Raw genomic sequence first — 27,708 nt, forward strand, 5'->3', positions numbered from 1 at the left:
GTCACTAGTTTAAATGTAAGGCATTAGTAAATTCTGCAGCAGAAAAATACTCCAGCGTTGTTCTTTGTATTGGGTGTTTTCCCTCTATGCTGAAAAAATGAGCAAGTTACATGCAAGTGAGTGAGGAGGATCACTCTAGAATGTTTTCTGAACATCTGAATGCTATTCTTAACTTGCTCCTCTTACCATGCTGTTACTGATGTATATGCTGTCAGAGTCCTTTGATAATTGGGTATAGACCACCCCTCCACCTCCCTTTTTAAAATTTTTAAGTAATACCGTGCTACATTGTTATCACTGGTGTAAATCAGGCTGCGAATAAACGTGTATTTGTAACTTGGGGGTGGAGGTGGACTCTGCAAGAGATGATTGACAATTCCTTTGATTTGTCCCTGTCAGCAAATGACCAAAGTTGAAGTCTTTTCCAAAGACCAGACCAGAAACTGTTCCTTGCAAATCTTCATACCCTGGGTTTGCCACAGAATTAATTTTAGTGTAGGGGTGGGTGAACAAGCTGGCACATTTTTAGATGGGTCCTTTCTGAAAGATGTAAGGTTGGCCTTGAGGTGGCTAATCAGAAATGCCTTAAATTTTTGGGCTTTCTGAATATGCATATGTCTCCAGGTCCTGCAAGCAGTTGGTAAGTGTTCAAGACATGGGAAGTATTTTCATTTAACTGTAGTTGCAACCATTAACACCTGGTTGGCTGCAACAGCTGCGTGTGAAATAGTCATGAAACTAAACCTGCCTATCTACACAAAAAAGGGTTTGCTTTAGAGGAGGGAGTGAAGTACTGTTGTGTGTTTAGGTTTGTAACACTGAGTTTAATGAAGCAGGTGTGCAGTTTTCCCTGTGTGAAATATTTCTCTTGCTCTTTACATCAGAAACTGGTATGTTCTGATGAGATGACTGAAGTGGATGTCTTCCATACGCAAATGATTGTCTCCAGTAGATGAATGAGCATTAGCAGTTGTCTTGCCTACTACAGATTTGGAAAAAGAAAAAGCAAACTACGAAAGCGGAGACTGCAAGTACTCACTTCTACAAAATAGTAGAGAACTGGAAAAAAAAAAAAAACCTGAAGTTCTTGTAATTAGTCATAAATTTGAAATGTTTTGCACACATATGGATAGTTGTAGATGTACTTCACCAGATGGCAATGAGTTTTGTGATGAAGCTTCAGCCAGCTTTATCGTTCACACTGGCTGCAGCTATGTGTTACCAGTGTTTCCACACAACAAAGAACTGGAACTCATCCCCACGTCCTCATCAAGGTCAAAAGTCTGCCTAACCCTAAAAGGGCAATTCTGATTTCTTACTGTTAAAAATGATCCTTACGTAGGTCCCAGTACCAGTCATAAGACCTGGAAAGTGGAGACACAAAACCATGCATATTTGTTGTTTATAATTTATCCTTTTGCTGTTCTATTTCTCCCTAGCCTTTAAATTACTAGCCTAAGCAGTTAGAGAGCGATGATGTCTTGAAAACAGTTGCTTCAAGTAGCAGGGTTAGGAATTGGCTCAGAATATTGTCACCAAGAAATTCTGGTCTGTAGGATAATTTGTTCCTGTTGTATTGCTTCAATCCATGATGCTCCAACTTCTTTGGCATCATAAACAGAGAATTGCTTCATTTCCCATCTGTTCTTGTGAAAGGACAGTTAAAAAGGAGAAGAAAATGAAAAGATGACTGGACTTTTCTAAATTGATAGTGATGGTTAATACTGTCTAGAGCAGGGTGAAAAACTGATACTACTCCATACAATGGATCTTTAAGAGCTGGTGGAAAGGGACGTTTTAATAAGATCAGTAAAATAGTTGGGAAGTTTCATTCTCAGCTTTGGATGACTTAAAGTTACGAACTTTTTGAAGTTATCCAGATGTTTGTTTTGAGAGATTATCATCTTCCAAAAACCATTTTGGACTGTATGTGCACTTCTTGTATAAAATAATTGAAAAAAAATTTTTTATACGAAGTGCATGACCAGAATTTATTTTTAAAAATCAGATCTTGAAAATAGAAAACTACTATAAAAGGCAATTCTAGTAACTAGGTTTGCCACAAAGTAAAAAAAAATATTTAAAGTTAGTGTGACATTTCCCCCCAGTCATCTTTGTGTATGAAGTTCATTTTTAATGCTGCAAATACCTCATTATTTACAGTACTAAAGACAAATTTACATTTACTTCTTTGGGCAATACTCACAAGTTAAGACCAAATTTACCAGATGATAGGATGCCAGCTGCCACAAGGAGGAAGTCACTAGGTAAGATCTTTTTGATGGAAAAAGTATCCACATAAAATACTTCTATATTCAATAATGTTGAAAATGTGTAGTTAAATATCTGCTTTCACTGTCTCTCTTTAAAGTAACAGAGTGCTAGAAACTATTTTATTAAAAAAAAGTTTCTTACCCTAAAGTAATAGTACTTCTGGTTCTTAAGATTTGGTGAGTTTCTGTGCTGAGCAAAAAAAAAAAAAAAAAGTTTCACACTTGAGCTCTGCAACCAGCAGCAGAGGCAGGAAGATGTAATCACGGATGTGGGTTCCAGCAAGCTGCTGCACGGGAGGACTGCACTGGCGGCAGAACTCTCCGCGATGAATCCAGAAGAACAAATTGTAACGTGGCTGATTTCATTAGGAGTTTTAAATTCCCCTAAGAAAATTGTAGACGATCCGGAGGAGTTCCTGAAAACTTCTCTGAAAGATGGAACTGTGCTTTGTAAACTCATTAATCGACTTCTTCCGGGATCTGCAGAAAAGGTAACTCTTTAAGATGTATTTTGCTAGCCTGAAACAGAGCACTGCTCAGTAAAACACTGTCCTGGTCATTTCGAGGTACGGTTTTCTTTGGAGAGTAAGATGAGCAAGAAGCATTGGAGAGATGAATGTTTTACATTTCAGTTACTAGTTGTACCTAACTGAGGGCAAAGTACAATTGTAGCTTTAGTTCTTTGATTTTGTCTCTACATCCAGAAAAAAACCCTGAAAGGTTGCAGTTGACTGAGTTATGCATGTTCATTCAGTGGCAGGAAATACCGGGCCTACCAGAGATCAAAATAGCTTGGTTTTGAATAGAAGAACATGCAATTTGTCTGTATTTATGTAAATATCATTAATTACAACCGTAAATATATTCACTCTTTCAGAACTCTTACTGTAAAATACTTTGTTAGTCAGGAAATACACTAGAAAAGCAGATTAGGAATAAATAATAAACCTTGCATCCATGCCATTTTGAACTGCCCCAAGGCCAGCAAATCCTTTGGTACTGAAGCCATTTACGCCATGTGAGTACCTCCTGTTACAGTTTTACGAGGCATATATTCGGACAGTCCAAAAGTGTGATAAGTAACTGCAGGAGAAAAAAAGGGAAGAGTCCAATGAGAGATAGGAAATGGCAACACAGAAGAGAAGCTGTTTAATTAAAAAAAAAAAAACAAAACAGGTTCTCCACCCTGTAAAACAGGAGCCTTTATTTATTATGCAAAAATCAGTTTTGCTAGCTCCTTATCTTTTGCTTATACGTGATGGTTGGGGCAGTGTGTTCTTAAAGGTCATCAACTTCCCACTGTCACTTAGGGCACTGCCATAAGTTCACATTCAAAACAAGATGCCGACCATTTCGATGTATGCATCACTTCCTCCAGTGGCTCTTTCTTCCTGCTTCGACAGCTTGCCTGCCACCCCCATCCGCCCCCTTAAGAAGCTTCCCTAATTCTGTATAAAACGCACATGTCAATATTCATGCAGGCCTTCTGAACAGAGGGTATACGGAAAGTAATGCAATGATCTCAGTGGGTTTTCTTTCTTTAGTATTGCCTGGAGCCTAAAAATGAAGCTGATTGCATCAGTAATATTCAAGAGTTCTTGAAAGGCTGTGCACTCCTTAAAGTGGAGGTAAGTCAGCTTGGATCCTTTCTTTCATTGTCGTAACATGCTTGTTTAATCAGCCTTCTGAAAGGAAGCCAGATACCAGAGGGACGAAATCGGTAGTCATTCCTCATCTTTTGTATTAATAACATAAATTAGAGCATGGGTAATTTAATATTCTGTTTGGAGAATTTGGAAACGGAGTGTATTGACTGTGAGCTTAACAGATTCCTTCTCATCTTTTGAGACAAACCTAAATGGTCAGGTAGAAATACGTGCAGCAATAACAGGAGGTCTGTCTAAACAGAGTTAAGCAGTGTGGACCTGTTTACATTTTCTTTCATTATTAGAGAGAAGGGATTGCAAGTTTTAGCCCTGCTTTAATATGAAGGTGAAATATTCTTAATACTGCAGTATTTTTCATCCCCTTGCAACTGTGAAAGCATGAGATTCTGCCAAACACATAATACTAAATTAATCCTTACACGTAAAAATAATCCTAATGAAGACAAAAGACACTTTTTCAGTGGCTATTCCTGATCCTATCTATATGCTGATTCTTATGCTTAAGCATAACTCATATTTGGAAGATCAGAGTCTAAATGAATCAGTTAAGAGTTCAGCTAATTTTGCCATCACATTTTTTACTAAGTGCATATGGATTTAAAATTTAAAGACTTAAATTCCTACAGTAAAAAAGAAACCTGTAAATAAGAGCCATCACTGTCTCGTTTGAAATATGCTCAACATTGTGGAAAAAAAATATATTCTGAAGACAAATTCTACCAGAAGCAGGGACAGCTTCCTTGGGCATTACACAGAATATTCATGCACCACAGTGAGAAAAGTCCAACCCATGGTAGCTCTGTTCCTGCGCTTTTCCTTTGAAGGTCTAAACAAGCAAAGAGCCATTCTTCTCTTCAGAGATTTTTAGCTAACCAGCATGAAAATTTGCTCATTACAGTACTGTTTCACTAGCCTGTTGCTTCCAGTAATGCATTTCTCAGAGCCTGCTGCAGCAGCCCAGTTTTAAGAGCAGATATATATAGAATCACTGAAGGCCTATCACATCAGAAATCAGTTGTTGCCAGTCTTCTGGTACTGACCATGTGATTTCCTCTGTTTTTCAGAGAGTTTATTTTTCTATTTGAAAACTAATCATAATGGTTGTGGTGGAAAATGTTAAAAATTAGAAGTCTTAAACAGCTAAAAGATAGGAAATGGGAACAGTCCTCAACTGTTGTGCTTTAACATCTCATAGTTTTGAAAGCCAGTTCTGCAATATTGCAGTCACACTTCACAATGTTCAGGAACTAGCAACATTGTCTGTCCAGCTCTGGGTATTGCTCTGATCCTCCCTGTGCCTTTTCTTCCTTGGTTTTAATTTAAGAAAAGGTTTCTGGCGTCTTTTTTCTTCTGATTTATAATATTCTGGCCCTTCAGTAACTTCCCTAGTGCTCATGTGGTTTCCCCTGTCTTGGTTGCTGTGAAAGGAGACCTCAAAAGCTAAATAAAAGCTGAAATCTCTCAAGCTCGAGTTTAAATTTTGCAGCAAAATGAAAATTATTTCTTCTTATTTTTTTCAAAAATATTGTCATATTAGAACGCCAAGTGAAGACAGGAATTTTGCTTCTTCCTGGCTCCTCTCTGTAGCCTCAGGCAGAGGAACGCTTGAGGTAGGACACCTGAGATGGTGGGCAAGACATGGCACAAGTCAGAGTGCTTATGCTTCCCTCTGACTCTTCTCCTATATTGCCAGCTTTTCTGAGTGCTCTGAAGGCAAAGCCAGAGGAGACATGAAAACCCTCTGCCATCTGTTCCTTCTAAATGCTGCCCTGTTTGGACCCTCTTGGCAAAGAGACTCTAAGAAATACCTACAGGCGATCCTCCCTCATGTCTGATGCTTAGTTTGCCTTGGGAACGGCCACTGCTCTTCAGAGGGGGTTTCTCTGCAGCACATTTACTCTGAAAGCATGTTTGGACCATCAGAACAGGCAGGGAAACTTCTGGTTCTGAGATCTGTCAGCAAGGAAGTTGCAGTGATCTGGTGTTATATCTAAGGAAGATGAGCATAGGATAGAAAATCTGTTCTGCTCCAGTAACCTAGCTTGAGGAAAGCTCTTGGCTTAATAGGTTTGAATTCCCTGACTGCCATCCTGCTGCTTACCCAGACTTTGGATTTGACAATGAAACCCTAGCGATTCTGTCAAATTCTGCCCTTCTCCAAGTGCCACAGAGAACTCTTGTTCCGTAGATATGAAGAAGTAGCCTGGATCTGAGCCACTTCTCCTGTCTTGAGACCAACAAGTGTGTGTTAAGGTCAGAGATTCTGTTCCTGTTGCAGATGTGAGCAAAAGAGGATGTTCTGAGGAAATTCAGAGCCTAGAACTTCTACTCTGGATACTGACTTGTATGAAAGGCGTCATCCTGGGAAATCTCAAGCATGAGAAACTTCCTACATGACATTAGCATCCCATCCTAGCATCCCATGGCTTCATCGTACTTTGCCAAAGCAGTGGCTACCCTCATACTATGCCTTAAATTTGTTTTTGTTTCTGTCGTAGATGTTTGTATAGCTGCCATTTGGAGCTGAATACATCACTGAGCATTGCTAGCATGCAGGGAAGGTCATCAGTGGGGAAGGTAGGGTTTCCAACAGCATTTGGTTGAAACCCAAGTCCCACCTTCCACTGAACGGATATTGCTTGCCAATCTCTTCCAGTGGGAGGGCATGCAAAGAGGTTACTCCTGCAGAGCTACACATATGCATTTCCCTCCTACCCTTCTTCTTTGTTGTCCTGGTAACTCAATCTTATGAAGTGGAACAAAGACACAGCAAGGCAAAACAGCACCTTCTCCCCTTTTACAGGAACAGTGAAACATTTGGACGTAGTGGAGAGGAGAGAGAAGGACACTCTGTGACCTTCCTGCTTTGAGATGGCTCTGTTAAGTTGCTGCAGCTCTACAGGCTGGTGGTGTGAGCTGGAAGAGTCCATCTCATTGCAGGGTATAAATAACCAAACTCTTCCTTAGCTTCAGCCCAGGACTGAAGCCTGCAAAGATTTACTGCTTCAAATGTGTTAGTCCTAAAAAAGAAGGCAAGCAGGGGAATCAACACCTTCTTTTCATTATACAAGTGCTGTAATTAGGTGAAACAATGAGACTGTCTAACTGCTTTTCAGTGCTAGAATTTGATCCGAGTCATAAGAACGTCTATCAGCCCAGCTCTGCTGAGACAGAGGACTGAGCAGGGGACGTGGGCACCTCTTTGGAGCTTAACTGTCCTTGGTGGATTCTTTGGTGGTTTGGACTGAGGAACAGTGCAGATAACCTGATTGTGCTTCATTTATGCTGTGGCTTCAGCCCCTGGGCTGTGTATATGACCCAAGATCTGGTCCAGTGAGTGAGTTCTGCTAAGACAGTGACAGCTGGATGCAAGCGGGTTGAGGTGGCAAGCGGAAGGCAAGAGGCTCTGTCCTGATGGCCAGGTGGAGTCTAGTTTAGAAGATATAGGGAAAAGATAATGAGGAAAGAAGAAAATCAGGTAGAAAGCTCCTAGCCTAGCTTGTTCTTGAGGGCACAAATGGGAATGTTAGTCTTTGCTTTTGCTGTTGACACCACTGTGCATATAATAACAGCAGCTCAATAGTTGAGCATCATTTACTGCTGAAGAAGCACAAGACCTTCATTCAGCAGCAGCATATTATTGCTAATAGGACCACAAAACTTCTGGCAAGGGGCTGAATTTTGTGAGCTAATAACAGTATCTGCAAGATAAATCAATAGCTGGATTAAACCTGACTGTCCAGAACGATCATAGAGCATGCAGCGTGTTGTTGCCATCGTGGGCAGAACAGAAGCAATTTCTGCAGTTGGAGGTGCGTGCAACCTTCACCAATCCATTTGTACTTGGACTGAGGGCTTGGGAAGGCAGAGGAAAAATCATCACCCCCTTGACTCCCCATCCATGTTCTCCAAAAGCTTGCTCTGCTTTGGCTTCCCTCCTGGTTTCCTAGCTGGGTAATGTCAAAAGGAAAAGCTCCAGCCCAGCACCAACCAGTGCAAGCACTGGGGAATGGGTATGTCTGAATTCAGAGTGACCCAGTGTTCCAGAGACCTCTGGCTCGCAGGTGTATGGGGGGGTCTCTTATACCTCTGTGTCCCTGCATGGGGCTGGGACCTACAGCCGGGCTTCACCCTGGACGTCAGTACAGTGCTTCGTTCCCTTTCCACGCTGCAGCCGGCTGTTGTGCTGAAGTGTCCGGGGATTTTCATACTCCCCGCAGGAGAGTGTTCCCCGAACATATGGGCACACGCAGCAGAGGCACCGTGCTCGCTGCGGCGAGGACATGCTGTCTCTGCGAATTCACTGCTTCCACTAAGCTGTGCCTCATCTACAGGCCTTTCTGCAGCGTTTCCCTTCTCAGTGGTGCAAAACCACGGTAATTACCATTTCAGTAGCCTGGATTTCCCTTTCTTTTCCTATCCTGTCCTTTCCCCCTTATTTTTCCTGTCCTTTTTCCTTTTCTTCTTTCCTTTTCCTTTCCCTTTCTTTTTTCTTTCCCTTTCTTTTTTCCCTTCCCTTCCCTTCCCTTCCCTTCCCTTCCCTTCCCTTCCCTTCCCTTCCCTTCCCTTCCTTCTTACCCCTCTTACCCCTCTTCCCTTTTCCCTTTCCCTCACCCTTTTCCCTCCCTTTTCCCTTCCCTTCCCTGATTTACTTTTTCCCTTTTCCCTTCCCTCTTCCCTTCCCTTTCCCATCTCCCGTTCCGCTTTGCCGCCCCCTTTCCCCTCTCTCCCCCCCGGGCCGCCGGGCACCTCCCACCCGCGGCCGGCGGAGGGAGCTGCGGCCGCACCGCCCGTCCGCGTCCCGCAGCGAACGGCGGCGGCGGGGCGGAGCGGGGCGGCGGCGCCGCCTGTCACTTCCCCTTCCCTTCCCTTCCCTTCTCCGCGCCGCGATCCGGCTCCGGGTCAGAGCCGCAGCGGCCGCCCCGCGGTCCGCAGCACCGCCCGCCGCCGCCATGCCCCGGGGCTGCGCGCCCGCCCGCTCGCCGCCGTGAGTACCGACCGCGCCGCGGGCACCGGGCGGGTCCCGCCGTGTCCCCGCCGCTCTGCCTGGCCCGGCCTCATCCCATCCTCCGGCAGCTCGGCCGGTGTCTCCGGGCGGTCCCGGCGGGTGTCCCCAGCCGGTCCTCGGGCGTGTCGCCAGGCAGCACCCACGGGTGTTGCACCCTCGGGTGTTACCCCCACCGGGCAGCTCCCACGGGTGTCCCCGCCGCGCTTGCCAGAGGTGGAGCGCGGCTCGTTGCTGCCCAGAAAGCAAACCTGGTTTTGGGGCTGCCTGGGGGGCGTGGAAGCGCGGCGGCACCGAAGCTGAGGGGACCGAGAGCCGGGGCGGCTGGCCGCGCTCCGGGCGCCGGCGGAGGAGGGCTGGCTCTGCGGCAGGGAAGGGCGCTCCCAGCCGCCTGCCTGTCTCCGTCTCGCCGGTTTTCCCAGAGCCGGCGGAGTCCGGCCGCGCGGCCGCTCCCGCGGAAGGCAGAGGCAGGTCTGGTAGGGAGCAGCCGGGGTTAGTACGGGCCGGCATCGCTGGCCGGCGGAGCGGGCGTGGGACGATCTGGCTCCAGCCCTCATCCTCGGGTTTGGATGGAGGGTTGCGGTCGCGCCGAGCTTTGGGCTTTGCACCCAGCTTGAGGTTTGCCGGGGTTTTATCTATCTGTGGAAATAGTTTGTGCAGATAAAACAGCTCGGGCTCGAAACACAACCCGGCTTCCCCTAAGTTTTCTGCAGCTCCCATCCCGGTACTGGGATTTTGGGTGCTGATAACTTGCTAGATGCACCTGGGTTGGATTTTTCGTCCTTCCCGAAAAGCTGCGTGCTCTTCTGGTCACTGCCCGGCGAGCCCCGGCCCCTCCTCGCCTTCTCGCTGTCTTTCGGAGGAGGACTGGCGGTGCAGCAGTGCAGGTTTTCTCTCTCCCGGTGTGACGCCTGACAGAGCAGCCGGAGTGTTTCACCAAGGGGAGCTGGAGTCTGTGATTCTGAAAGTCAGAAAAGCATTTTAATGGAGATCCTCAGATGACAGCCATAGGTTTAAGCGGGGCTTTACTTACGTCCACCAGATATTCCGTGAGCTAAGAGCGAAAAAGTCCCCTCTGTTTTTCTTCTAGCCTTGCAGCTTGTCTTTTAGTTAGAAATGGGATTATGAATGGACTGTGCTGGAAGAAGTAATTTTTAGCTCATAAATGAGGACTTTTCTGTATGATGAATTTATTCTGGAACAAGCTGCAGACTATATTTACATTACAGTAGCTAATCCAGAAGAGTTTTTCACATAGCCATTGTTCCACAGTAGCTATTCTAGACAATTTCTCCATGAAGAAAAATCCTAAAAGTTATTGCTTGCTTTTGTGCTGGATTTTTTTACATATCCCTCCTACCACTGTTTTCCTCTGCACTTTGTCAGTCTGATGACTCTGAGCTTACAGCATTATTCTGTGCATTGAAGGATCAGGGATGTATTTTACCACTTTGGTCCTTTAAAAAAAAAAAAAAGATGCCATTCATTCAAGGCAGGACTTGTTTTTCTGGACTTACTGAAGTGGAAGAAAAAGGGTATGACTGAGAAAATGACACACCAGATTGATGCACGCAAACATCCCAGCCTCGCTGTTTACTTTCCTCTTCTGCTTGGCAGGAGGGTGAAGGCGCGTTACTGTAACGTTGCATCCTCCAGCAGCTGCCAACAGGGTCAGCGCACGCCCGGGCTCTCCGTTACCGTCTCCCTTTCCACGGAGATGCTAACGTCGCTGCTTAAGGCTGGAGGCGATGCTCAGATAGCACTGGCTGCAATTGCAAGGCAAGAAAACTAGTTCATGCACCAGTTAGCAGAGGGGATGGGGTCCGTGTGGTCCAAAGGAGCAAACCCAAGCGAGCGTGGGCGATAGATCAGCTTGGAAACAGCCCAAGGTAGGTGGGGATGTCCCTGAAATGTGCAGAGCGATAGATGCGATTCGAGCTGCGGAGCTACTGATTTTAATATTTGCAATGATGGCAGGCTGTTTGCCCTCTGAGCATGGATTAAATTTCTTTAGGGTAAAGCCTTTCTCCCAGTATTGCGTGGCTGAGTCAATTTTTAAATATATTCTCCACAAAGAGCAGTCTTTGTACTGCCCATGTTGGACCTTGTTGCTGCACTGATGTGTCTGTTGAGAGGAAGAGATGCCGCGAGCATCCAGGGCTGCGGAAGAGGCCAGTCCCCTTCCTATTCGAAATATGCCAAGTGTACTGAAGGAGCTATATGTGGAAAGCAAGAAAGGGCCATTTTAAAGGGCAGTACTACCCTAAAGGTAATTAAGGCTCATGTACTTATTTAGCAGGATACACTTTTTAGTGCATTGGAAGTGTTTATAAGTAGACGGTGTCTGCCAGGAGAGCTTTAAAAAAATCTTTCCTGTTCATTGGATTTGCTGATCTGTGGTCTCGATCTGCAAGACGACGTGTATTTGGTAGATGAGATGGTGCCTTGGTGGTACTAATAACGGGGGCTTTTTGTGTCACTTATCTTTGCTTCATTAGTGGTAGGATTTGTACAGTCTGTATGAACTTGAGGGCATTTCTCAGGTGTTAGAGGGGATTGCAGTGTTTTGGAAACTCAAATTGCCCCTCGTGCTGGTGGTGATTTCTGAAGGACTGGGTATACAAGGTCCAGGTTACTAGTCATAGACAATAAGCCCTTGCTAACTATGTATATCTGTTTTGCCGTTGAGGCTTAGCAACACAAAATTCTTTAGAGTGGAATTTTTGCACATAAAATGACTGGTTTTGGCTTCCTGTAAAAAATGTAAATGTGTTATATATGCCATATTGCAATAGCAGAAAATTCTGTGTGTTTGTTTCTTCTGCTGTGGAAAATATGTGTGTGTATATATACGTATATATGTACAGCCTCAATCTCTTCAGCTTTCGATAACAAAAATAGCAGCAAAATCTTTCCTTCCCTCAAAGCAAGAATAACCTTCTCTGTGATTTTCTGAGGAGTCCCTTCTCTGCAGAGAGCACCGATTTCTTCCTTCCCTGTCCTCAGTGTTACGCTCCAAGTGCTGGGGGGTCCACCTGCCCTTCCCACGCCGCCTGCCACCAGCGCCCCAGGAATTCACTCGCTATAAAGGAAATGGGACTCGTCAGCCCTGAATAAACACCCTGCCCCTGCAGAGACTTACGGGCTACTTAATCCCTCTAGCAACGTGGGCTGCTTAGATGGCCGGAGTGAGATGTTTTGGGCTCAACTGACCAAGTTCCTCTTTCCCAGGTGTTTGATCCACATGATTTGTACACCGGAGAACAGTTCTCCAAGGTCCTGAGTACATTAACAGCTGTAAATAAAGCTACTGAAGGTAAGAAAAAAGGGATTTTTCTGTTGTCTTTTCAAATTCTTTCTCATATGTATGCTCGGGTAGGGGTTTTTTTTGGTAATTCCTAGTTTAGGATGATTTCTGGAGGCTTAGCAAATTGTGCTGCCAGCACCGATGCCTGATTGCTGGACGGTGGAATCAACATTTCATGCTTTACCAACTCCGGGTTTAGATGTGGCATTTCAGACTTGCTGTATGCACTTTGCAGAGCTTGATTATTGCTTTACACTAAGGGACTGCTCAGTTTTGACAGTACTAAGGGACCTCAAATTAGGTCATCGTGAAGGAGCCTTGATGTAAATGAGCATGCACCTCCCAAAATGCAAATGTCAGGTTTTAAAGAGTATGTTTTAAAGCCGAAGAGAAAAACAGATCCATCTGCATAATATCTTTACTGAATGCCAAAACAAACGTTGTTGCCAGATGCTCAGTCAATTGTATTGATGCTTCTCTCTCTCCTCTCCCTGGGTCCCGGATTTGGGAATCGAGCTGATGGCTTGTCCTGCCTCCCTGGGTGCAGGAGCGGGTTACTGAAGCAGAGCGAATCAGCTCCTCTTGTTTCCATCCCAAATGTGTAGCTGTTCCCTACGCGCTGCTTTAAACTGATATTCAGTCACATAGGCTGTGAAAGGAGAAGTTCAACAGGGAGGACGATTATGGCATGGTGCTCTGGGGAGGGGTGAGAGGACCAGGGTCTCTTTGCTGAGGGGCTGAGGAGCAGGTCTGTGCTGAGCTGGAAAGAGTTTGCAGGGTGGAAAACGTTTATGGCCCCCTATCATGCAAGCAGATCTGCACAGAGTCTCCTGCACATCCACCAAAGTCCAGCACCAGAGGAAAGTTTGATTTCCCTGTTGCAGATTACATTTTAGGGGATTAAAAGGAGAAAAATTCAAAACCCAAACCCACGATTTTCCTTTCATGGGAAGGTTTTTCTGTTGACTTACTGCGTTTTGCCTGAATTTGGTTTGCGGTGGTTTTCTCAGTTGTTTCTCTTTCAACTGAGCTTTTGCTTTTGGGTTCTCTCCTGCTAGTACAGAAGCTGCTTGGGTGTTCAATGAAACAACCTCATTACTGGGACTGGACCCTCTCCTCCCTGTTTCCTCTTCTCTCTTCTGTTCTGATGCAAGGCTTTATAAAATCATATATATAAAAATATATACTATATTTATACATTAGAGAAACTATTGTATTAGAATGTATTATATAAACAGCAACATATGCATAATAATATTATAATAATATATAATGTATAATAATTATATATATTCGTACATACACACACAGAGGTACGTGTGTGTATAATGCTGCTCTGAAGAAGTACAGGTTCTTAGGCTACCTTTCTGCAGCCAGCACTCAGCTCTGCCGCCAGCTCGCTCCCTAGAAGTCAGTGATGGTAATTCAGGATCAGCACATCTTCTTACAGCCTCTTACTGCTCCATTAAATGACAGCACCCAGTGACCCTATGTAGAAAGCTCTTGCAGTTCAATATAATGGGGGATATAAAATGCAGGTTACCTAGACCGGGAGTAGCCTTTGCAAACGCTGTCATCATGATTGACATTAGCTTCATTATTCTGAAAGTAAAAAGAGTGAGAAACTTTCCTGCCTCTCTGTTTGCCCGTTGCTGGACCGGAGGGGTGTGATGGGCTGTGTGCCGATGGGGCGGCGAGGCTGCAGTGCCCTTGTCACAGCAGTCCCCTTATTCACAGCCCCAGCTCAGTTCTTGCAGCCACCCGTGTCCCAGCTCAGTCCGCGCAGTCACCGGGGGAGACTCGGGACGGGGCTTTGCTGTGGAATAGTTTCTATAACACGTTACCGACGGGGCTATAGGGAAGCTGGAATGCTCTTGGTTTCATGGCAAACATCTGTTTGAACATATGCTTTTTCTGTTTAAATGTTAAAAATCACAATGCCTGCAATATAATTAGCTGCTCAGGCAGAGAGCACCCTTGGGAAAAGTACAGGGTAAAATAAATACATGTCTAAAACGTTTGCTTTTTGGTGGCTTGGCCAAGTTCCTGAGAAGCAAGAGCCTGTGTCCTACAAACCGCCACTGCAGATGGTCCAGTTTGTCTGTCTCGCCAGAGGCCAAGGGCTGGATGGAGCATCAGGACAAGCCTGGTACCAGCTACTGCAGTTCCTGCTATGGCCAGGGCTCCGGCATGCCTGCACATCCCGACACCCGCAGAGCTGCTGCATCCTGACACCCTTGTCGGAGGCAGAGGGAAGTAGGTGACAGCTAAGGAAACGCCGTGGGAATGTGTTTCTGAGCATCCATTTGAAGTTCAAATCCTTGTGTCTTTGTGGATCTTGTTATGCAAATAACTAGAGGCATCGTTTGTAGCGGATAAACTCAGAGTTCAGCAGCTGTCCATCAAATAACAGCAATACAGAGCTTGATGCTTTTATCTGAAAGAGAGGGCAGGGGAGGAAAACCAGCTGTGCTGGATCAGGCGAGACTCATCTGCCAAAAATAGTGTCGGAATGTGAGCAGAAAACCCAGCTATTTTAACCATAGTTTAAGCAACATATGGCACCAGTGTTCCATGCTGGACCAGGCATAAAATAGGACGCTGTCATGATGCAATATAAATGATACACTTCCCTGCCAAACTGTCAAAGTCAGTTTTACATTTGTTTCTAGGTTGCTGCAGATACTTATAAAAGCTTTGGAAGATTGGGAGGGGCAGGGAGAAGCATAAAATCTACAGTAACCAAGTCATTTCCGTGGGACTGTTGCTGATGGCTTGAATAAGCGGAGAAGTCTGGACTCGCGGTTTACACCCTCCCTTTTTAGAAGGAATCAGGGGAAGAACATCTCACGCTGGCAGCCGGCCACCCCTCCTGGCCTGTGAGTCGCCGGGAGCAGCTGAAACCACTCCTGCTCAAATATCAGGATGCTTCAGAGAAAAAAAAACACTCTGTGTTTGCAAAGTGGGTTTTCCACGTGGAAGGGTTTTGCTGTTGCTGCAGGGAGCTGGGAATTCACCATGCAGTCGTCAGGCAGTTGTGTAACGAGCAGGGCAAGAGAGAAAACTGACTCACTGACAGCACACGAGATTTACTGTGAATGTTGTCCATCGCTGGCGCATGGACCGGGCGGACCGGTGCGTGTGTGCGGTATGGTTGGGGGTTTGTAAGGCAGCAGCACCTGGAAGTTGTAGTCACGGACCTGGTCCCCATTGTGCAAGGCGCTGGAGAAAGGCAAAACAAGTCCATTCTCCAAGAGCTCATAGTTTGTGTTGCTCCGGGTCCAATCTAAGGATGAGGTGTTTTTCTATTGAAACAAAAATCCTCTGGGGAGAATAAAAGTCCAGCTGAGTTCCTGTAACTCCCACCAAACTTCCTCATCAGAATGATTTTTCCATGTTGACATTCAGACTGGAGGAGAATCGGGCACAGCAGCCTTAGAGTTTGTGTTTTCTGATTCCTGCGCACACTTGGTGGCTTGATCACCCTCTCCTCTTGCGGTGTTTTCAAAGAAGAACTCCAAACGTTATCCAGGGGACTTGCACGCCCAGCACAGTGATGCCCACAGACCGCAGACTGCTCTTCTCAGTCCTCCTTTTGAGGTCCATGGGCATGCTAGGTCCACACCGCACGTGAAAACAACAGCTCTGCGATACAGAAATGTTCTTAAATCTAAAAAGAAGCTACAAGGCAAATCTCAAAAGTACTTCACGGTTTACTGAAATGATAATGTCTGCCATTGCTTCATTTGAGCACCACGGCACATAGAAAGGAGGTGATCTGAGGGTTGTCCCACGGTGTGGTTTGAGGTACAGTATGAGAGAAGTGGGAATTACTGGGTGGCGTGAAACCCATGTTTTTACTGCTCTGCAGCATCCAAGCAGGATGCTGGGGCTGAGCGCTGCTGGGTCCTGCAGGAGCCGGGACTGCTCTTGGTGACAAGGCCACTGACTCAATCTCAGAACCGGGCAGTTGTGACTGGGAAACTTTTTACTCTCTGGCAAGTTTTTAATTAGTTTTTAATTAATATAGAAACAAATCACTAATCGTGAAAAATAGATATGTACCAGAGCAGCAGCATTATTTCCAGTGTCAGGCAGGTGATGTCAGGAACAAGCCCAGAGACTAGTTTGCAAAGCGAGGAGCTTCAAGCGTGTGAAGGAGGCAACTCCAAGAGCTGCTGGGATGGTCTGAGCCTTTCCGTGGGCTGCCAGTCTCCTGGGGGTGACACTCCTGTCCCTCCGCGTGGTCTGAATCCCTCTCTCACATGGTAATGGCAACGGTCCACAAACAGTAATCAAAATTGTGCCTAGTCTCTTTCAGCTGCATAATGAACCCAGAAGGACTTATCTAAATAGAGGAGCGATTGTGTTGACCAGCTGTTCAGCATTCTTCCCCACTCAGTGGGGAAGCCCACGCTGCAGCTGCAGAGGTGACCTAAGAGCGCTCACTTGCGAGCTAAACTTTGAAACACCTTCAACAGCGCTTATTCAGATCCCAGAAACATTCCCAGTTGGGCAGCATTGGGCTGAGTGTTATTCTATTTTTCTACAGTTTTAAGGGGGATTTCAAAAACATACTGCGATCGGATGTGTGGCTGAGCTGGCATAACCTTGGGATGCAATTCAACTTCTTCCATCATGGAAGGGTTAACCCAGCCCAGCAAAACCATCCTCACTCTTGACTAGGGGTACCCACGCTGGAGATGCAGTGCACTTGCTATTCTGGTCTGATAGATGCTCCTTCAACTGTTGTGCCCTGTTCTTTTCTTTACGGGCTTTACTCTTTGCTTTGCTGTGATGCAGAGGGATGGTGGACAGTTGGGTAAAACTCGGGTGTTGTTTTTGCCTCACCAGATCAGCCGTCAAAAGGGCCATGTTCACATCTATCGTCTCTTAGCTCTGCGGCTGGAGGTCCCCACACTGACTCCAACGGCACAGCTTCACAGTCAGCGAGGGTGTTAAGGAGGCAGTCCAAGCCTGTGGTATCCTTTATTTAACATCTCATCAAGGGTTTGATGGCTGTGGGGGTAGAGGGGTGTGAGTGGTAGTCTGGGTCGAGGACGCCAGAGGGGCTTGTTCTCCCCCGAGCTCCATCACGGCTTTGCTGCCCTGGCTGGAGAGAGTCTCATGGCTTCTCCAAACTGCGGCGCTCCTCTCTGTGACATGAGAAGAGCGATTCTTATCTGCCCTCCATTGCACTGTGAAACTAAATTAATGCTTGGGAGGGACCCTGTGGTCCTCTGGCAGGAGCGCTTACACAAAAGCAAGACATTATTGCTGTTATAAAGAACAATATTGAAAAAACAGCTGTCACAACAAAGAAGAACAATAGCTTGTCCTAGTGGCTTCTGCTTTTTTAGACTATTTACTGATGTTTTTCCATGTTTCTTTCCTTAGGAGATGACCGAGAATGGCAGTCATCAGCTGGTGGTAAAGGCCAGGTTCAATTTTAAGCAGACCAATGAGGATGAACTCTCCGTTAACAAAGGAGACATTATTTATGTCACCCGGGTTGAAGAAGGGGGCTGGTGGGAAGGGACCTTGAATGGAAAAACAGGCTGGTTCCCAAGCAACTACGTCAGAGAAATCAAATCCACTGGTAAGCAAATTGCTTTCAAGGGCTGATTGAATGACAACGGTATAATGCAGCGTAGATCCTTGTGCCTTTGGGAAATTGCTGCTATTTATTAAGGACCGTTTGTGTCCTTAAAGCAGCAGGGCTAATGGAAGGATGAAGGAGGCCAGAAGGATAAAGCTTAGTCTTTCGCATGAGTTGTTTGAGAGCTGCTTCGCCCTCTTCCCCAGCGCATCGTGCTTTTCTATTGCTCCCCCAAGCCCCAGCAGCGCAGGAGCGGGGACGTCGCCAGAGGACGAGGCCAGAGATGGCTGCGTGGGTCCCCTTTGTCCTGGGGAGCTGCCACGTCGTTCCGGTGTCTGAGCACGGAATTAGCTTTTTGTTAGAGACCTCAGTCAGGCGATGTATTTGCGTTTCATCCTGCCATTTCTGGCAGTGGTGGAATGGATGCTCACGGTTGCAGTGAGGAAACCAACAAAAACTACATGGCCACAGGGAACGGTCCCCTGGTTTCGGCCATAGTGATGACTGATTTCACATAGTACATTTTCCCCCAGATGCATCTTCTGCTGTGATATTGAGAAAGGAAGAGGGAGGGGATGATCCATCTGATGACATCTGCCTTTATTGAGCTTTGTCTTGAGTGTCCCTAACATTTTCTGTGATGTGATTTTAACCAGATGTGGGGTGGTGATGACATGAAGCATGCCCCTGGCTAACTGCCCTGTAGCGTTACGTATCCATTCAAGCAGCTCACCCCGTTGTGCTTCCGAGGCCATTGTGTGACAATAAACTTGTTTTTTTACAAAATCCAGCTTTAATTTCTTAATGTGCCTTGAGGGCTTACCCTAGACAGAGACCTGTTGTGTGCTTGGTGCTGGTTTTATGGCTTAGGATCAGCCCTGGCCTGAAACGCCGTGAGACATCAAGGGTGGTCTGCAAAGTGGCTGCAAAGTGTACAACCCCTGTTAGACAGCTGTGCTCCGACACTTGCAAGCAAAAAAAAGCAAAGGAGGGAAGAATAAAATTGATGAGTGAGTGTTCAGAATTAGGCCAGTTTTTATTTAATTCTAAATGAAAAAAATCATTGTTAGGATATCTCATCTCCCACTGTTTCCCTCTGGGAAATGATGTCTGAGCTGGAGCAGGACGTTGCAGCAGAGATTGAAGGCTTGTCTGGCAGAACCCTGGAATCACTAATTAAGTCAGTGAGAAGAGAAATATTTTTTTAAAAAAGGAGAGCAAACTTCAGTCCCATGGGGAAAATCAGATGGGAGCTGCATGAGATAATGGCACCTCACTGAAGTGAAGGACAAGTCTCCCATTGATCCTGATGCAGGAGCCCATCCGATTTTTTTATCTGCAGAGCTTTTCCCTCCGGATCCTCTCTCCGGCACCCATTTCACGTGGGAGGAGGGTTTGTTCCCCTGGTCTCTGCTTGCTCAGGACACGCGGCTGTATTGCAAATGATGGATGCAGGGACCATCAGCTAACCCTCCCCTGCCCCAGGACCGCTGCCTGGGGGCTGCACCCCGGGGGAGCCCTCGCTGCAAGCCAGCGGGAGCTGCTTTCCTCACCTCCAAAGTGTGAGACTTGTCGCTCTAAATGGAGTTAGTTGTTTTTCAGCAGTGTCTGTACTTCCACTGTGTCCTAAGCGTGCCCTTTGGGTGGAAATAACTAGCTGCATGGAGCAAAGCTCCTCCGAGCCTTTAAATGAGGCACAGAGCTCCCGGCTGGAAGTGACAGGAAAGTCTGCAAGGGCAATAATTAGACAATACATCAAGCTGCAGTTTCCAGGAGCTAAATTTATCAATTTCAAGCTTCTCCTCTGCTATCGGTGTGAAAGTAATTGCCTTCTGTGAGTGATTGCAGGGAGAAAGGAGAGACTGGCTGCTCCGCACGGCACAGGGGCGTTTCGGTACGAGGTGCAGCGTGGCCAGGGCCGGCGGTGCAGCCTTGCGCTGCCGACCTGTCCCAGTCCGGAGGGGTAACGGTGCTGCTGCGGTGCCGGGAGGGCTGGCAAAGCCGTGCTGCTGGCAGGGAATGGGCTTCTCTAGGGAAGGAAAAATGGAGCAGAGAATTGCACGTGTGTGTGTGTGCACGTACGTGCCACGCTGGAGGCATCCGCAGGGATTTAGCAAATGCAGATGATGAGAGTTGACTTCCAGGTTTGTGTGAGCTTTTTATTCAAATCTACCTTCGTTCAGAGAAGGATTTTGCATCACAAATGACTGCGGGGGTCGCGGTTCAGCGTATTGATTGGTGTTGGCTTCAAATGCCTTGTGAATCACCTCAAACAAATCGCTGTATCCAGCATTTCTGATAGACACCCAGTCTTAAAACCCAAATTTTGTGGGCCGGGTGAAGCCACACTGTAGCTCCAAACAGTGCCAGACGCTGGGCTGCTGCCAGGGATTTCGGAGCAAACCTGTAAGTTAGTTGGCAGAGGCTGCGCGGTGCTTCTGGTGCGACTCGCTCGGCTGCCTTCCGTGTCGTGCACGCCTTTGGTTTGCTCCTGGTTTTTCTGAAGCAGGCAAACAAACCCTGCAATTGAAGTTTTGTGTTCACAGCAGTGAAATTATGTTTGCTGGACATGATGCGGCAGTGACTTTTCCTGCTGGAATAATGAGAGCTGTGCACTGTAATTTATTGATGTATTTTTTTGTACAGATAAACCACTCTCTCCCAAAGCATTAAAAGGACTTGAAAGCACTCAGCTGACAAAGAATTATTACCCTGTGGTAAGTTTTAAAGTGCTGATCATACATTTTAATAAGTAGCATATTATTAATCTTCTGAACTGGCTCCTTCCCTTAGAAATCATTGAAGCAATTTGTAACAATTGGGGATGTATTTAAATGCTGCTGTTGCCATTTCCTTGATTCAGGGCTGTCGAGACAATAAGCCACAAATGGAAGTTGCTGTAAGATGTCAAAAGGAGAGACTCAAAGTAGGGGACTGACATAACATAGCAGAGGTGGCAGCTCTGAGATCAGTGTTGGGGAATAAGGCGCGATGCCTCTGGTCCAGTCCTTGCCATTGACTGCCGGGTATCTCCCATTGATAAAGATGGGGAGATAATGTCACGGTGTGAAGCGAGCCAAATTAGGGCTCTGATCCATGACCCCTTACTTGGGTTTGGCTGGAGATGTTACACCCCGAGCTGCCTGCCCTGTGCCTCTGCCACCAGCTGCAGCCCTCGGAGAAGGGGCGGCCGGCGCAGCTCACAGCCTGGCTTGTTAACGGGGCTTGGCTTTGGAGCAGGTCAGCGTGCCGGGCTGTGAACTGTGGCTGCAGAAGGGATGGAGAAACATCACTACCTCTGCTGTCTTGCTACTGGAGCGATGATGTCTGACAAAGCGGGGCAGGTACCTTCCTGCTGTGTCCAGGCTAGAGTGAGCCCTGCAGTGTAAGGGAGTTAAAATGTCTGCATGTGAACGTCCCTGGCTCTCGGTGCCGGAGGTGGAACATGCTCATCAGCACGTCTAAATATATTTCAAGCAAAGCAAAGCAGAAACAATATGTCCAGAGAATTGGGAACTACCTTCACTGTCTCCGAAGCTCATCCACACTGAGAAACTTGAGTGCTCTCTGGGAGTGTGCAGGCAATGGGTTTGCCTACCCTGCTGCCGGAGATGAATTGGCTGCTGAGATGGATTAGCAGGAACCAAACCCAACTCAGCACGTCCCTGAAATGGCAAGTGAGCTGTGCCCTGGCTTGAGCTGCTGCAGGAGCCGTCCTTGGTCCGGCCACTGTTGCATTTAAATTGTTGCCTGCCTTCGTGCAAACAGTGCTCCCAGGATGCATGCACAGATCATTTGTTTGCATACCTTGGCAGCCAGTTATGCATGCAGGGTTAGGCATGAGCCTCTCGGAGGTCAAATACTAAACTCAGGTCTGAACTGATGCTGTCTTCATGCTTTGCCAGAGAAGAAGGAGCAGCCCTTAACACCTGCTTTCCAGGCCTCCCCCAGTTTGCAAAGTAAAATCCCGAAATTGGACCCCCAGGGCTTTCCTGAGCATTCTGGGTTCTGCATTAACAAATGTAATTGATGGACTTAAAATACACTTCTGTGCTTTTCCACACTTGGAAGCTGATGTCATGTTCCTTTGACTAGTCACTAGTACTAAGATCTACTCAGTGCTCTGTCTCTCACCCTAGGTCTTGCAAAATATTCTGGAAACAGAACGAGATTATGCGAAGGAACTACAGTCACTTCTGGGAACTTACTTAAGACCCCTCCAGTCTTATGATAAGTAAGATATAAGGGCATCTGAGGTGGAGAGAACCCTGTAAAATCGACCATAGTTCATTACTTTCCTGCTTTTGAATGCTTAGGGACTGTTACTGCTCTTCTTGTAAAGCCTCACAGCTTCTCTGTGAACCAGAAAAAACCCCACGTTGTACAGGTTTCTGCTCTGTCCTGTTCCTCAGTGGTTGTGCGGGCATTCGGCTGTGTTAGAGATGGGCATTTCCATCTGGTAGAGGGCTGGCTGTTACAACCCATCTGCAAGCTCGTGTGTGGCTCTCCCGGCATGCATGTTTCCCGGCGGTACGCCTTGCATGGCTTCTCCCCTTGTAATTTGCCTTGTTGTGACTTCTCAGCCCCAAGCGGCATCTCCTAGTCATCTCTTCATTTCGCGAGCAACGACACGTATTCTCTGCGGTTAGAATGCCTCTCGCTAAACCCAAACTGCTGCTGAGCCAGTAGTGGCTCCCCTGTCTCCCCGTCTGCACAGCCATCGGCTTTAAGTACCTCCGTGCTCAGGAAGAGCATGCTGCCATCCCTTATGGCCTGAGCAACACCGGGCAGACTGGGGGACTTTATCAGGGCTTACCCGTGGAAATAAGCCGATGTGTTTTCCATCTGTGCTGGCGAGTGTGGTGCTAGAGGCAGCACATGCCGTCCTGTCCTTACCAGTGACAGGCAGCGTGCTGGTGCCTCTCAACAGATTCCATTGATAGTTTCACCCTGCGTAAAAGACCCAGTGCAGTTAACTTCACCTCCTGCTTATTGCTTCAGCTTTACAGTCATCTCTTCTGAACGATGCCGGCTCGGCAACCCTGTCCATGCGGCTGTGTTTGGGGCCAGGGTCCCTCGGCTGAGCACGCTGCAGGACCGGGCAGCCCCGGGGCATCACGGGCGGAGAGCAGATGTTTAGACATCGTCCAGTCTGGAGAGATGGAAGACTGGTGTCTTAAGGCCTTTGTATTTAAATCTCTCCTTCCTTCCCCGTATCTTCACGTGGGATATATTCAGCTGTGAAAATTTCTCATGCTCTCAGCCTTGGCATTAAGCAAATGGCTTAAATGAGGGTGGTACAAGGGTGACTCTGAGGATCGCTCTGAGGGTGACAGAAGCAGACATGTTAGTTTTCGCTAGGAAAAATCCAACCTTGCTCAAGGAACAAAGCAACCCCTTCCCGAGGGGCTGCTCTGTAGGACTGTCCTCCCGTAGGGGAGCCGACAGCATGAATCCCTGAAGACAAAGCTGTCTCTGTGTCTGTGCCCACACCTTCCTCCTCACCCCTGGCTGAAATCCCATCTGTCTGTGTCTATTAGACAGCTAAACATATGAGAAGATTAGTGTGATTAAGTGATTAAAATCCAATTAAGATAATCCTTGACAGCAGACATCTTCTCCGGGAGGCTGTGGTATGTAGCTCACAGATCATGGATTTTGTGTTTTCCCATGTCTGATGGTGTATCTGGGGAAAGAGAAATTCTTGGGTCTTTTTGGAAGGACCGCTTACAGATACCATGGGGGCACTCCTGGGAGCAACATCTCTGTGATGCTAATCGGTGATTTGACTCTTCTAGGCTCAGCGCTGTGGACATCGCGTCGTTGCTGGGAAACGTGGAAGAAATCTCTGCGTTTCAGCAAACTCTGAACCAAGCCTTGGAAGAAGTTGCGAAGTAAGCTCACGCCATAGCGCTGAGGGTGTTAAGCTATTAAACTGCAGCTAAAAATAATAGAAAGGCACGTTCATTAATGTTCCTCTTGGCTGCTGTCTTAGGCTTGTTAAATATAGAAGAAAATAACAGGATTGAAGAAAGGCAGCAGGTAGTGGTTTGGCGGGAGGGAAGGTAGAAGAAACTCTGACATTTCTACTGTTAAGGCATCTGCTGAATGAGAGTGTCACTAGACCTGACATGAAAGTGTCACTAGACCAAAGATGCACACACATGCAGGGTGGGAGATCTGGCAGGCATGAAGATGGGGATTGCCAGAGAACAAACAGCAAATTATTAGACGTAATAATTTCCCGCGGGGAGGCTGGCACACATGTTCAGCCTTAGCCCAGCCTCTCCTTCGGAAGGGCTGAAAAGAGATGGGGAGAAGACTGAATATTGGAAATGTATTCAGGCTGTGGCTTCCCTTTCTCTCTCCATCTCCTCTCTCTCATTCACGGGCAGCCCAGATAGTGGGACCACCCCTCCGTTGCACCCAGTGCTTTCCAGCACATCCTCATCAGCCGCAGTGGGCTACAGCATCCCAGCTGCAGCTCTGCTGGTGGAACAGGACAGGCTGGGTCACACCTTGTCCCAGGCTGATAACGGGTTGTGATACTCACTGTCTGCACCACAGAAACCCAGTCTCATCTGAGGACCTCCTTCTTCCTCCTTCCCAAGTGGCAGGCGTGGGTATTTTGCTCGGTGCTGCAGTTATGCGGTGACCTGGGACTGTCCCCATGCAGCGGGTGGTTCCTGGGCAGATACCTGAGAGTGCCGTAGCTGCAGGGTGCAGATCAAGAGGCTTAACACTGTGACTGGTGTGTTGGCGTCCGTAGGCTCCCCGAGAACCAGCAGCGTGTGGGAGGCTGTTTCATGAACTTGATGCCCCAGTTCAGGTCCCTGTACCTGACGTACTGTGCTAACCACCCGTCTGCAGTCAACGTCCTCACGCAACACAGGTGAGTGATGGAGGAGGAGATTCAGACTGAAATCCCTCCTTTAAAAAGTTACTTTTAGTATTAATACTTGGCCTGGCATGGCTTTTGACCTGTATCTTGACAATAGGGCAAGGGGGATAACACGGGATCCTGCTGCTGGGAAAGCTGCTGGGGCTTTGGGCTCTTCAACGTAGCCTCTCAGTTCCAGCACGGAGACAACTCATGCCGCTTGTCTTCAGAGCTGGTACCACAGGTCCTGTCTGCACATTCAGGGCTCTTACCTTGGGTAAAACAGAGGCAACCTCAGCCCTTGCAGTAGCATCTCCTGTGATTGTTACTTGCTAAAAGACTCAGATGCTGTTTCAGACCCACTGCAGAAGTGCTCACGCACCGGCAGCCGGGAGTATGTTCCCCTGTGGCACTACGGTGCGGGGCACATCGTTGCAAAAGGAGGGTGGTCATCAAGTCACCCGGAATTACCCAATTTAATAATTCAGCTGCTGTTCAACCAAATGGGGTTGCAGGGTCGTTGGTAGATCGCAGCAATAACATCTTCCTTCAACCTGTCCCACTTGAGCAGACGCTTGAATTTGTATAATGTCATGCTAAAGAGCATGCCAAGCCAAAAGGCTACAAATGTGTCATCCCTAACGCAGTTTAGCTGTCCTCCCTGCAGTGACGGGAGAGCCAGGACCCCGGCCATACTGTTTAAGTCTTCCCATCCTGTTATGGGAACTCACAATATATTTACTTACCTGCTGAAGTCCAGCTTTAATTCAGCCTAATGAAAAGCCTGGCTCCTGGAAGTGACTCATTCATGTGGTTCCTCAGCCTGACCCCTTTTCTTCAATCAGTCAAAGAATCAGCTTTGGCAAATGTGCTGACAGGCACAAGCCGTGTTTTCCAGAGCGATGTATGAGCTCACAACGGCGTCACGGCTCCCAGCAGGGTCCCGGCGCGTTGCTGCGGCGTCCTCCCTCACAGCACCAGCCTCTCCAGCCCCCGCTGCCCACCAGACGCCTGGCCCTGTGCCACCTCGCTGTGCCAGCTGCTGGCACCGGTGTACCCCAGAGGCTCTGCACACCAGCACCCACCATCACGCAGCATCCTCCCCTGCGTCCCCGGGGTCTTGCTTGGCTGGAAGCTCGCAGCTCCCTGCCTGCCCTGCCGGGTTTGTGGCAGGGGGTGCTTGGAGGGGAGGCTGGGCTGCCTTTAAAGAAATGCAGCTCGGAGCAGAACCCCTGCCATCAGGAGAGCGTGGGAGGCAGCAAAACACAGTCCTCAGCGGTGGCGAGCTCTCCTTCTTGTTGTTGTTGTCTCTATTTATAGTGATGAGCTGGAGAAGTTCATGGAGAGCCAGGGTGCGGCCAACCCAGGCATTCTCATCTTAACCACGAGCCTCAGCAAACCCTTCCTGAGGCTGGATAAATATGTGACACTGCTGCAGGAGCTGGAGCGGCACATGGAGGTAGGTGGGACGTGGGACTGCTGGGCAGGCTGTGCCCCTTGATGCTGCAAGAACTGGCCCCTGAGCTGCAAGAGGTACGTCTGCCCATTGGTATTTGAGCACCACATTGCTAAAAGTACTTACCACCCCTCCAAGGAGGTGTTCCACCTCCGTGGGACATTATCTACCTTTCAGATTGGAAGTGGGAAAGAGGTGGAGTCTGGGGGATGTTGTGAGGAGGCATTGCCTGCTCTCGCCCCAACCCGTCCTCAAAGATGGGCCATTTCCAGCACAAGTAGAAGCAGAGTTCAGGGTCAGGCCACAGCTGGTATTTATTTGCACAGCGGGTAATAAATCAGTGTTTTTATTATCATTTTATGAAATTCCTATCCCTGGCTGCTTGCTCCTGCAGCTCGCAGGCACATCCCCACCCCTCGCCCGAGGCTTGTGCTCCTGGGTGGAGGCAGAGCCGCGCAGGCAGACATCGATCTGGCAGCCGGCGCAGACACGGGGGCGGAGGAGCGAGTGCCTGGGAGCAGGGAGAGCAGCCAGGGGGGACAGACACTTCCTCGGGGGGGGCAGAGACTTCCTCGGCGGTGGCAGATCTGCTTTAGGACATTTCTCCCCCCGGGGACTGTAAAGATCTCTGCTGTTGGAGCTCTGCTACTCGCCTGCTGGTGCACTCCAGCCACGGGGATGCAAACCTCAGGGGTGGTGCAAGGAGGTGAAGAAAACAGAAGTAACAGGCTATTTTTAACCGGGTTTGCTTTTTCCCTCTTCCAGTATTAATTACCAGTTAATTACTCAGCACGCTTAGCCATGATCATTCAAATCCACATCCCAGCCAGAGGATTAAAACCTCTGTGCTTGAGCCAGGGGTTTTTCTGCATAGGAGAGGGCGTAAGAGCCTGCACTGTAGGCACACTACAGACCTGACCTCACCTGGCTTAGCTGAGCTCGGCTGCAGCCACCATGCCCGCGCAGAGACGGCGTGGTCTTTGCAGGATGCTGTGTGGGGTCGGCAGTGGATTTGGGGACACACACGTTGGCTATTTCTCTTAGTTTCTAAGCCGAGTGTGGGGGTTTTGTTGCACGAATCAGTAGGGTTGAGGTTTAAGCTGTGATGCCGTGGGAAGAGTATGGATGTATGCAATATAGATGTATGCAGTGTGGATGTATACCATAGCATTCCCTGCACTGCTGCGCAGCTGGAGTCGGGGCAGGTATGTTCGGGGCAGCCCTCGTCCCGGATTCAGAGGTGAGCAATCCCAGGCAGCCTCTGACAGCCACAGGGACAGCTCTGTCACAACCTAGACACCTTAGGATTTGTTTGGCATGAGGTCTGGATGGTGAAGAGCTTATGATGTGGGGCCCTAGATGCCCAGGAAAAGGTGCTGGGAGAGTTCCTGCAGTCCGAGAAAAGGGGCAGCATCCCGTTTTCCCCTCCCTGGCCCAAGAACTCTCTGCTCAGACGTGCCCTCCCTTGAACCCGGAGGTGAAGCTCCTATTGATGCTCATGGAAACTGCACCCTTGATGGG

The 27,708-nt window shown here is 47.8% G+C and overlaps 1 protein-coding gene across 6 annotated transcripts in view; it reads left to right on the forward strand.

Annotated features, from left to right (window-relative positions):
* Positions 1 to 27,708, forward strand: part of ARHGEF6 (Rac/Cdc42 guanine nucleotide exchange factor 6) — a 48,971-nt gene that overhangs the window by 3,991 nt on the left and 17,272 nt on the right. For 2 of the 6 annotated variants that reach the window (XM_075162000.1, XM_075162001.1), the window contains exons 2-11: positions 885 to 2,764; positions 3,818 to 3,901; positions 12,177 to 12,261; positions 17,107 to 17,234; positions 17,650 to 17,851; positions 20,498 to 20,568; positions 21,991 to 22,085; positions 23,650 to 23,745; positions 24,621 to 24,743; positions 26,052 to 26,190. In XM_075162000.1, coding sequence (XP_075018101.1) covers positions 2,600 to 2,764; positions 3,818 to 3,901; positions 12,177 to 12,261; positions 17,107 to 17,234; positions 17,650 to 17,851; positions 20,498 to 20,568; positions 21,991 to 22,085; positions 23,650 to 23,745; positions 24,621 to 24,743; positions 26,052 to 26,190 — 1,188 coding nt within the window. In that variant the 5' untranslated portion in view covers positions 885 to 2,599. Of the gene's footprint in view, positions 1 to 884; positions 2,765 to 3,817; positions 3,902 to 8,834; positions 8,928 to 10,817; positions 10,835 to 12,176; positions 12,262 to 14,539; positions 16,521 to 17,106; positions 17,235 to 17,649; positions 17,852 to 20,497; positions 20,569 to 21,990; positions 22,086 to 23,649; positions 23,746 to 24,620; positions 24,744 to 26,051; positions 26,191 to 27,708 lie in introns of those variants that run through there. The other 4 variants (XM_075162005.1, XM_075162006.1, XM_075162003.1 and 1 more) reach the window with 4 other exon arrangements.

Source organism: Calonectris borealis, chromosome 13, assembly GCF_964195595.1.
Source record: "Calonectris borealis chromosome 13, bCalBor7.hap1.2, whole genome shotgun sequence".
NCBI classification, from domain to species: domain Eukaryota; kingdom Metazoa; phylum Chordata; class Aves; order Procellariiformes; family Procellariidae; genus Calonectris; species Calonectris borealis.